Source organism: Adiantum capillus-veneris, chromosome 6, assembly GCF_014529385.1.
Source record: "Adiantum capillus-veneris isolate H3 chromosome 6, ASM1452938v2, whole genome shotgun sequence".
Taxonomy (NCBI): Eukaryota; Viridiplantae; Streptophyta; class Polypodiopsida; order Polypodiales; family Pteridaceae; genus Adiantum; species Adiantum capillus-veneris.
Window position 1 is genome coordinate 86,844,786 of NC_140936.1, and position 10,770 is coordinate 86,855,555.

The following is a 10,770-nucleotide window of genomic DNA, read 5'->3' on the forward strand; positions in this document are numbered from 1 at the left end:
CGACAGAGCCGCTGGTCGTTATGGGCGAATAGCCCTTAGAAGGGATATGCACCACCACACGGGCGTTGGGCCTCGAGATCTTGTGCGTGACCTTTTCTGCTTTGAAAACTGTGACTTACTTGGTCCTATAGCCCCGCAAGCTCCGAATGTTACCGTTTTCCTCCGACTCTAACTCTCCGTTCTTGCTTTTTCCGTAGTTGTTGTAGGGCACACTTGTAGGATGAAGCAAAGGGAGACACGTGCCTGGCGGAGGGACCGATACCCTGCGAACATGCATTCCAAGAGGTGACATTGCAAATATGATGCTCCTCAAAAACACGTGTTTTCAATCATAACAACCACACTTGATATACATGTTCACCAAAAAGTTTACTGGCAAGACATTTTATCCACACCAAGCAAGACATCGCTAAGGAAGATGCGAGCACATGGTGATTATGCTTAGTGGAAAGCGACCACTCCATAATCTTAAAAACAGTCTGTGCAAGCTGGGCATAGCCTAAAAGCAAACACTCCAGTAGACAAAATTCTAAATGGTAGGCAAAGCAATACCAAGCACAATGCCACTTTCCAAGTTCTTGCATAATGCCACATGTCTTTGAGATGCATCGTCTACCAATGTTGGGCATAACCTGCAATTTGTGCATTCCAAGAGACGACATCCTCAAAGATTCTTATCATCAAGTTTTTGTGGTCTCAAAACTTAGAAATGCATCACTGTGGGTTTTTAGAGAGGTCCCAAAAGAAAGCATCATGTACATCCCAAGAAACAACATCTAAGATTGAAAGTAGCCCAAGATACTCTACATTTGGTAGACATAGTAAACATTCTGATCCCTTATTATGAGTCCTTTTGAAACAACCCACTTTCAGAACTATTAGTATGCAAAGACAAAGCAATCCTAGGCATGGCAATGTTTTCAAGTGTCCCTAACTAACAACATCATCATTAATCTGTTAGCCCATGTCAACTCCTTGGATAATGCCGCATGCCTTCGAGCAAGCATAGGTAAATGCATCCCAAGAAAACACCTCAGTTCATATTTGCTCGAAAGAGTCGAGTGCGCTCCTTGGCGCACTCCTGGCCCTACACTAGTTGGTCATACCCTACAATAGTGTACTTCCCCGCGTCCTCCATCCAAGGAAAATCTTGACATCATACAGGTTGAGCAAAGTAATGCCAAGCACATTGTCACCATTTTTTCCAAGATCCACGGGTCTTCAAGATGCAAGCATAGCCTCAGGTAATGGCATTTGTAGAGAGGCCCACACTTTTCAGAGTTCCACAAAAACCACTTAGCAAAGCTTCTTTCCTCAAGCCCATGTTGAGCATAACCTACAAAAAAGTCCCACATATGACCACCTGGTTCATTTGCTGAGAGGCCCTTACTTTTGCATTCTACAAATGTAACTCATAGCTTCTTTACCTTGCCCGTGGGAGACAATATAACCTTCAATAAGTGCAAAAATGGAGATGGTTGCATATTTGCACAAAGGCCTTCACTCCGCATTCCACATTAACAACTTAGAGCTTCTTTCCTCTTCCCAAGCTCCAATAAGTGCAATCTTATATCTATCTCAAGCTCATTCAATGGGAGACCCTCACATTGCATTCCACAAACAAAATTCATAACGTGAAATAAAAAACTGTCATAATCTGTCATAAACTATCTAGAGACACCCTCGCTTTGCATCAGCTGAAAACAGCCCAAAGCGTGATTGCATTTGGAGAGACAGCCTCGCTTCACAACCACTGAAAAACGCCAGTGCTCCTTGGATGCCTTGCCCAAGTTGGGCTAATCCTACAATAAATGAATTGCAAAAGATGACATCCTGGACAGGAAGCTCCTTGAGCACTTTTTGTGCTTTATGAAGTGCACCACATTTGGCATACATGTCAACCAAGGCAGTGCCAAGCACGACGTCGCATTCGCTGAAAACAACCCAGGCCCAGAGCTTCTTGGCCCTGCCCAAGTTGGTGCCAAGCATCCAACTGCCAATGATTCTATGGGTATGCTAGTGTGTGTGTGTGTGTGTGTGTGTGTGTGTGTGTGTGAGAGAGAGAGAGAGAGAGAGAGAGAGAGAGAGAGAGAGAGAGAGAGAGAGAGAGAGAGAGAGAGACAACGACAAACTCAAGGAGGTTTAGCAAAGGGGGATCACTTTCCATCTGTTTGCAACCTCTCTACGTGCAGCTGATCCGTCCGCTTGCTGCCCTGAACCTGTCACCTTACCCCCAATCTGCTTGCTCTCCTAGCACCTAAAGGTTGTCCTAACCTATTCCCTTCTCCAAATGGGCCCTTCGTGCTGCCCCTCTTCCCTAGTTTCTACTGCCCCACGTTGCCTCTCTTCCATGCCCCAGCCCAATCTCTACTTTTGTTGCTAGCCATGACAGATCCCTGAAATCCCCCCCCCTTCTCTCTCTCATTGCAGTGGACTGCAGTAGACTAGACTCTAGAGGAGGGTGAAGTCGAAATCACCATGCGGGCAGCTGCAGGCCTCGCCGCCTCAGAGAAAATGGCTCCTCAGCCGGTGAGTCGAGTCATTAATTTAATAGACTGCTCCAGTGCGTTCTCTCTCTCTCACACACACACACAGTGTTGATGCAGAGCACACTCGTGCTTGAAGGCGCCTCTCTCTCTTTCTCTCTCCCTCTTTTGGAATGTAGCCTTCATCTCGCAGCTTGCGCCACGTGTAAAGTGCACTCCCCTCTGCCATATTATGTTAGTAGATGATATGCATACCTACTAGAACACTACCCGGCACAACATAAATCCACAAAAGCATTACACAACACTTGTCACAACATCATACTCGAAAACCTTCATGGCAAGTTGTTGTGACTTGCTTCTCTTTTACATTTACTTGCTCTAGGAGTGATACTACTCGTGTAAAATAGATTTGGCCTTTTTCGCCCAAGAGTAATCCCTCCCATGACTATAATTGCACTTCATGGGATACAAGCTGTAATCTAAGTTATCTCCCACCGAGAGTGGGCTATTTCCATAGAGAGAGAAAGCTCTATTTTCCCGAACACTGGTGAGGGCTAGCCTATATCGAGGAGGATGTTAGGAGTCAGGACGCATGTGAACTCACGCCTTCAGGGCGACGTCGTTGACTGCAATAGGAGCTGCGCAGGTCGTAAAATATGGGAGCTTTATTGTAATTTCGTAAATGAAAGTTGGGCTGCACAATGATGAGCATTGGAGTGTGCATTGTGCATTGTAATTCTTTCACCTACACACAATGTAGAGAGAGAGAGACTGTGACAGAAAGACTCAATGCAGAGGCGATGAGAGAGAGCCGGTGGGGAGTTGGGTCCTACTGAAAAAGGGTGAAAACCTTCTGGGAAGAAAGAGGGGTCTGATGGAGGGCGTGCTCGTCTAGAGAGAGACCCTCAGACACACACAGACACAGAGAGAGAGAGAGAGAGAGAGAGAGAGAGAGAGGGGAAGAGATGGCGATGGAGGACTGACTCACATTTTCACAAGCTAGGCGTTGTTTTCCTTTTGATCAATCCTGTATATGTGCTTTAATAAAGGGCAATACTTGTATGTGTAGGTAATGTTAAGAGTCTTGGATCATTGCACAGAGAGAGAGAGAGAGAGAGAGAGAGAGAGAGAGAGAGAGAGAGGCTCTGGGCTCTAGTCTCTGCACATTTCACTTGAACGAGGAAGCATTTTTATCTCGCTTTCTTGATTAATCCTTCAGCCTCCATTTTTGACCTTAGCAAGGCTTTCTTGCAGCAGAAGCTCCTATCGGCAGGCGACTCTGCTTGAAAAGAGCTATTATCAAGCTAGAGACACAGCATAAACAGGCAGGGCCCAGTTCGTGCGTGCTCGTTGAGTGGCAGGGATAGTGTTTGAAGACCATGCCTTGGTTTCAAAGGGCGCCCACAGACCAAAATCAGGTTGCTGTTGCTGCCACTGCAGCTTACTCTCAACCCGCCCAACAGCAAAGCTCGGACTCTGGAGACACTTCCAAGGCCCCATCCATTGCTGCGATTGCAAAATCTCTCCTTGTAACCAGGCGCCGACTGCGGCTCTCCCCCGACAAGCGTCTCTTCTTTCTGTGTTAGTTGCTTTTTCCTGTCTAGTTTTACAAGGGTTTTGGTCCATATTTGCATTTTGTCTTTGCATCAGAGTTAGCTTGTCCCAAAACATTTTGCTAACCTTGTTGAGATGACCACTTTTCCCCTGTTTTGTTGTGATGCTGTGGTTCTCAAAATCTGACATTGTTGCCTACAGTTTGAATTTTTTTTCAGGACATGATTATTTCGCCATTATCCCCTAGATAAGATGAGTAGGATGCCCCGTTGCTTGGTGATTATATCAAAATCAGAGCACGAAAAGGCACAGGCTGCAATGTCCATATGATGCAGGTTTTAGAATAAGAGGCTTGTGTCCAGAGGTTTCGAGATTCGCAGGGCCGAAGAGTTGGAAATCTTCCTTTATTTTGGTGCCTTAATCAAAATTTGGATATTTGAAGGAGAGTTGGATTGCATGATTTCTGCAAGCAGAGTTTTAGTTGATGCTGTAATTGTATTTCAGTTTGTTGTGTATTTGATTGAGAAGTCAGTACAAGACAGCATAGGGCCCAACTTGCATAGTATCAGGGTTTTCAGATGAATAGCTGTTGCAGCTACTGTTTTATTTTGTAGGAAGGATGTGAATAACGTCTCTCGTCTATATGCAGAGTGTTACATCCCTTGACATCAGGATGGGTGCTTCAGCTATGTGTGGCCAAGTGTGAACATGGCCACCTCTGAAGTGAGTCCTATAATTATGACTCACGTTTGCGAGACATCTCGTGTGATCACCAGACTTGGACTCTAGGGCCTTGGTAGGTCTACCTGCACACTCATATCAGTGTGAGCTTGGTGGTATGGGACAACAACATTTGTGGTAGAGGCTAGCCCAATGGTTGCAGGCTCCCAAGCTCAGGGGTGAGCCTATATTGGCTCTATGGCTGGGAGCATAGCTTGATCTCCGCACACTGTCTACATGTGAGTTTCACTTGTGTCATGTCATGTGTGCAAGATGGATCTTGGCAAGCGACTAACATAGAGGTGGAGGCTGAGCTTGAAGTCATTATGGTGTATTTGAACGTCTCTTGCATTCAGCGATTCCACCCTTGTTTGGGGGTTGCGCACATTCTTTTTGGTGCCTCTGTCACTTAAACAGTAAAGGTGAAGTTGCTTGTTTTTAGTTGGTGTCAAATGGGCATGTCTTATGGCATCTTAGCTCTGGTCTATTGTAACATGATCAGGTGGGCTAGATCATTCCAAGCCCAAGAAGAATGCCTAAAATATGATAAGATGCTCGATGTAGTAAAGAAATCTCTGCGCTTTTGCCTTCCATTGTAGTATAGTTCTGTTTCAGAGGTCTCGGGCATGTACTTGATGAGCTAGATGTGGGTGCATGATCTAGAATTCACTCTACATGTTTATGCATTCTTCTTGGCATTGCTTTATCATATCGAATGATAACTTCTTGTGAACCACATGCATTTTGGGTGTTATCACTTTTATTTGAAATGTCATGATTATAGTTTGTTATTTAATTCTCAGCTGGATAATTCATTGCTGACACGATTGGTCTGGGGAAGATTGTTTTAGGTTTCTCAAAAGCAGTTTCTTTCCTATCATCAATTTGTGACATAGTAGAGCTGTATCCTTAATGGATGCTGTGGTTTCTTGTGAGAAGCCATGAAGGGCCAAGGCAATGAGACAGGATATTTCTTTTCAAAGGAAGTTTTAACTTTTCTGTGAACTATTTTGGAGTAGAAAAAGTTATCGAGAATTGAATGCGTTGTTTTGGATCTTCAGATGAACCGGGCAAGCAGGTTTCAAGTGCTGTTAAAATAAAGAACACTAGCCGTTCACCTGTTGCTTTCAAGGTTGGTCAGTATTTCCAAAGTCGCCACTGGATGTTTTTCCTTTTTGAGCCAGGACACTAATCACAAGCTGTTCTTTTTTGTAGTTCCAAACAAATGCTTTGAAAAGCTGTTTTATGCGACCACCAAGTGGTATCCTAGCACCTGGAGAGACAGTCATAGCAATGGGTATGTTTTAAGTGACTGGCTTCTGCTGGTTTGAGAGAATGTGGGTGTTGCTCATGTTGATAATATGCATTGACACCGTCTTTCACTAGTCCTTAGCTTACACCTTTTGTGTATAAACTTTGCAGCACTTCAATTTATAGCTGCACTGTTGCATTTTTAATGTAAATAAATTTCTTAATACTCCTGAATTACACGGGTATTATTGACGAATATGTTGCATAATGTGGCTTTTCTCTTTTGCATGGATGCCCACAGTTGTGAAATTCATTGAGCCACCTGAACAGAATCAGGAGAGAAAATGCAAGGACAAGTTCAAGATAGTGAGCTTGAAAGTAAGGCAAGGAGTGGAGTTTGTCCCGGAGCTGGTACGTCTAGTTTTTTGTTTAAAATTTTTATATTGGAAGGGTTTTTGTGCTTGCATTCACTTTGTTTGTTGCATTACACCAGTTCGATGAGCAGAAGGAATATGTGGCCGTGGAACGGGTCCTTCGAGTGGTGTTCTTGGATCCCCAAAGCCATTCTTCTGTGAGTTTTGTGTCCTGTCAGTACGATGAATGCCATTGTGTCATATTGGATGCATAACAGAAATCATACTTTGTTGAGTAGGAAATAGAGAAGCTAAAAAAGCGTCTAGCTGAAGCAGAGGCAGCTCAGCAAGCCCGTAAAAAGCCTTCTGAAGATAGGGTACAGAAGACCGTTGCAGCAGGCGGAGTTCTAGATGAATGGGTAACAATCTATAAATTTTAGAACTACCTTTATTAAGCATATAAATTTTGCTGTTTTTTACCATATCTGCTGGATTGGATTATTGTATGAACCAAGGACAAGCCAATTCTGTCTTGTCCTGGATTTATCTAGGTATATGTTTTAGTCGTAAAGTGGACATGCAAACATCACAATGCAAAGTTTTCACCCGAGTTACAACCAGCTAATATTGTGTTAGTTCTTTCTATATTCATGGTGTGCATGCCCTATCAACTACCTTATTTTTTGTGCTGATTTTTACTTATTTTGGGCTTAGCTTCATTATGTCTGAGTCCCCTGCATCTCTAGCGTTATGACAGAAACTTAGTAGGCAGACCTTTGTATTGATGTATGCTTGTGTGTTTGTGTTTGGGGAAGCATATATTGGTACCTAGTTCTACACCCACTGTTGGGCAATGACGATGTTAGTGGGGATGTCGTAGTATTTAGTCAAAGCCATGCATGATGAAGCTGAGTTGTGGATGACTACCATGACTCTATACCTTGCACTTTCAGTTAAAGGTGAATCTGGGCTTATCCTGGATTATATATTCTTTGTCCTTGATGTCTATATTGGCACGTAAAACTAACAGGCTCTCTAATTGATGCTAGAAGGAGCAGCAGCGGGAGAAGCGGCTAGCCAAACAGCAAACTGAAGGCATAGAATCCCCATAGACCTCACCTCTGCATGAAGATTACTTGTAATATGAATGTTGTATTATAATTTTGGTAGTTTCTGATCGACCTAGGGCGTTTGAAAGTGCTTAACGTCACTGTGATATATGGGAGCACTTGTAATGATCCGAAAGCTAAGCTAGTATCACACGTTGGAATGTATTTTTGAACATTTGTGCTACCCAGTTTCTGAAGGTGGGGAGCATGATTTCTTGATTGGAGAGATTTTCTGGCTACTTGTTTGGGGTCCATTTGAAGAGCTTTGCATTGACAAAATGAGAGGAACAGTGTATCCCTTCGTGCAGTGCATGCAAGTTTTCTCGTAGTCGTGCTTTCTTCTGGCTTGTCCGAGTTGGATTTGGTGCAAATCTGTCTACTAAATATGATCTGCCTATATAAAATGTGCTTTGAGGGGGACATTTTAGAGGGAAGAAGATGCTTTAGGCTACAATTCCCCGGCGTATACGATGGATATCAAGAGATGTACCTCTGCTTTGTGTTGATGTGCTCTCATATATTTTACAACAGCAGGGAAGCACGTTGAGGAGGCAGAGTTAATCTGATGTCAGCTTGTTTGGCTTGTTCTACCTGGCAAAGGCTGCAGCAAGTGATTGCACTTGTCGTGTTCCTCAAATCGAAGCCCTGCTCGAGCCAACTCTGCCAAGAATGGCGTAGTTTGCTTTGAAGAGCAGCCTTCGGTGAGAGAAGACAGGAGGCTTGAGTGTAGCAGCTTGAGAAAAAAATCTAGCTTTGCTGAGGTGAGAGAAATAAAGCTAGTACTTGTGTGCGAAAGTGCTCTAATATAGTCTACCTGTAAGTGTTGCTACAGATTTTTCCCAGACCCTTTTTTTTGGTTCGTTCCAGAGCCTGTATCAGGTGGATGATGGTGATAGTCATTGCTTCAGTCGTCTCAACTGAAGTTACATGACTATGATTATATAGGGTGGTATAGGATCCTTTCCTGTTTGGGAGCTTGATTGGGGAACCAGAGTATATAGAACCGGCTTCATGCACCCAAAAATGAGAGTTCTGAGATTTGGCTGTACAATCATGGGATGAGGAGGTTCATCTAGAGGTGACTGGAACGCAAACGGTACACGCCCCTCTAGGCCTTGGTCCTTAAGTGCATCTGTGTGCAGGGTGACGGAGTACCTGACGTCACCTTTGGGTGGCATGACTAATAAAGGGCCATGGGAAAAATGACATGGCATGAAAATACATTTTACTCCTCAAGGTGGGACACTTGCTTCCTACCCCCACTAGCTTGACAGCTAGGTCGGAGGCTCCTTTTGCCTTGTTGGCTTGCCGGCTCTAGCCCAAAAAAGTAAAAGTAAAATCTGATGATGAGGTTCACAATTACCTGGAAGAACTATCCTTGTTATTCAGAACGGGAGGAAACCGAGCTGTGCAGATGACATTACTCGGTTGAATTGTTGCTCATGGCAATTCTTTTGTAGACATTGCCAAGGAAGAGCCATAGAAAGTGTCCCTCTGTTGTAGAGAGACTATTATTACTAAGTAGATTGGCAGTGTTTGTGGTGAGCAAAAAGGGTGTTGGGAGAGAGTCTTCGCTGCGTTTTGTATGTGATATGGATTCCATCCAGTGCTAACACATCCCAGTTTGTACTGTAACTTTCTTGGTTGAAATGGAGAAATTTCATTTATTTGTTGGACCTTTAATTTCAAGCTCCAAATCTGGGCATTCTAGGTATAAATCCTAGTGAGTACGCAGGCATGAGTTCCAAAAATGTGTTCGAAATTGTACGCACATCTTTCTTGATCATCTGCTTGTGTGATATTACGATCAAATTCTTCCAAGTTTGCCTGGAACCCTGAAAAGAGCAGTGGTGGTATGCTTTCTACTTTTATGGCCATTGTCCCCCCTGGTCTTCAATGCGCACATTGTACTCCTGGCTAACATATGGTATGGCTGTGACCACTCCCTTTACAGGTACACTGACAGACTTTGATCTTTGGATCTCTAAGAGGGGAAGAGGTTAGAGTGTAATTCATCAGAAAGGCATATATATTTCATATGAGCATAAATCTATCTGATACAAGCTGTAGCTAGGTTTGGTTATATAATTGTGTCAGTTAGAAATAGATGTAATGTCCTTGTTGAAACATGTAGAATACCGATAAGCACATTATGTGATGTGAAGAGATCTGTCATCCTTATTTGCGACTTGTCGAGCTTTCCATTTTTCAACACTTATTCTCAAGCTCATGCAATCCCAACATGCTCCTAGACCTGCTTGTAGGCGTGGTCGTGCTCAGAGTTAACACAAAACCAGCCTCGTGTGTATTTTAGATTTTGCTAGTTCTAATGTAAAAACTAGAAAATCCTTTCAAACTTTGACCCAATAAGCAGGCCTTGTTTCTCTCTGGTTGGAAAAAAAGTTTTTGGTGAGCCTTGGTCATGCTTGTTGTGGTAATGCATCTCAATGTACTTTGTCCTCGCATGGAATAATCGATTATTGGTAACTCTATGCCAACTCTATGTCGCACAATGCAACAAGCTCTACCGCATCAAGTCCCAAATCATGAAGCAGCTTGTGTAACCAAGCCACTTCACATGCACTCGCAAGAAGATTTAGAAATTCTCTCATGTAGGAAAACGGAGTCATCTATGTATGACATCATGAGTTTTTGCTTGAGAGGCACTGCATACCTAGCTAGGTATATGGTGCCTCCCTCACAAAAGCGCATGATGTTGAGGTAAGTCACAATGTGGGAATTATTGTGAGAATTTGTCCAAAACTTCTTGTGACTCGTTGTTAGTGTTCCTCTTTACTTTGTTTGTGTGCTACACAATTATAAATGGTTGTTTTTGTTGCTTTGTCTCTACAAGGGTTGAAACAAGATCCTTTGTCATTTGAGCAACTTGCCCAATGTTGGGATATGTCTCAACATACTTCAACTTCTGCTTCATTCGCATCAAGTAATCCATAATCTAGAGTACCAGCACATTCCTAACACGCTCCTTGGAACATCCAAGTGAGACTCTTGTTGTACTACCATAATCTAACTCATTAGTGTAACATATTGACCATATCAGACCTTGTAATTTGAGAGGAGGCTTTCAACCTTCAGAGGTATTTTTTAATGATACACATATTTATGCAGGGTTTATAGATAGTATGCAATTTTCATCAGGGTTGCTTACTACTTGTCAACCCCACTAAGAAATATATGTTAGTGTACCATAAATAAATGCCATTACACAATCACGTTCTAGTGCATTGTGAGATCTTCTCAAGCGGCCAGAAGTCTTTAATGTCACATTTTTCT

At 43.2% G+C, this 10,770-nt stretch overlaps 1 protein-coding gene and 1 pseudogene across 3 annotated transcripts; one reads left to right on the plus strand and one right to left on the minus strand.

Moving 5' to 3' along the window:
* Positions 1 to 529: 529 nt before the first annotated feature.
* On the minus strand, positions 530 to 1,613 carry LOC147455834 (uncharacterized; annotated as a pseudogene).
* A 1,662-nt stretch (positions 1,614 to 3,275) lies between these two features.
* Positions 3,276 to 7,715, plus strand: LOC147455835 (vesicle-associated protein 4-2-like). 3 transcript variants are annotated; one of them, XM_086514483.1, is made up of 8 exons: positions 3,281 to 3,558; positions 3,747 to 4,070; positions 5,825 to 5,895; positions 5,979 to 6,060; positions 6,316 to 6,425; positions 6,508 to 6,585; positions 6,667 to 6,786; positions 7,417 to 7,715. In XM_086514483.1, the coding sequence occupies exons 2-8, from the start codon at positions 3,869 to 3,871 to the stop codon at positions 7,477 to 7,479; spliced, it is 726 nt and encodes a 241-aa protein (XP_086370609.1). In that variant the 5' UTR covers positions 3,281 to 3,558; positions 3,747 to 3,868; the 3' UTR covers positions 7,480 to 7,715. The 3 variants fall into 3 exon arrangements, with proteins under 3 accessions (XP_086370611.1, XP_086370610.1, XP_086370609.1); XM_086514485.1 differs by having other exon boundaries at positions 3,276 to 4,070; positions 7,398 to 7,715; XM_086514484.1 differs by having other exon boundaries at positions 3,276 to 4,070; positions 7,420 to 7,715.
* The last annotated feature ends 3,055 nt before the right edge of the window (positions 7,716 to 10,770 follow it).

Coding starts and splice junctions, on each gene's coding strand:
- LOC147455835 (XM_086514483.1), top strand. CDS start 3,869: ATGCCTTGGTTTCAAAGGGCGCCCACAGACCAAAATCAGGTTGCTGTT. Junction 6,426..6,507: donor TGGAGTTTGTCCCGGAGCTG/GTACGTCTAGTT, acceptor GCATTACACCAG/TTCGATGAGCAGAAGGAATA. Junction 6,787..7,416: donor GCGGAGTTCTAGATGAATGG/GTAACAATCTAT, acceptor AATTGATGCTAG/AAGGAGCAGCAGCGGGAGAA.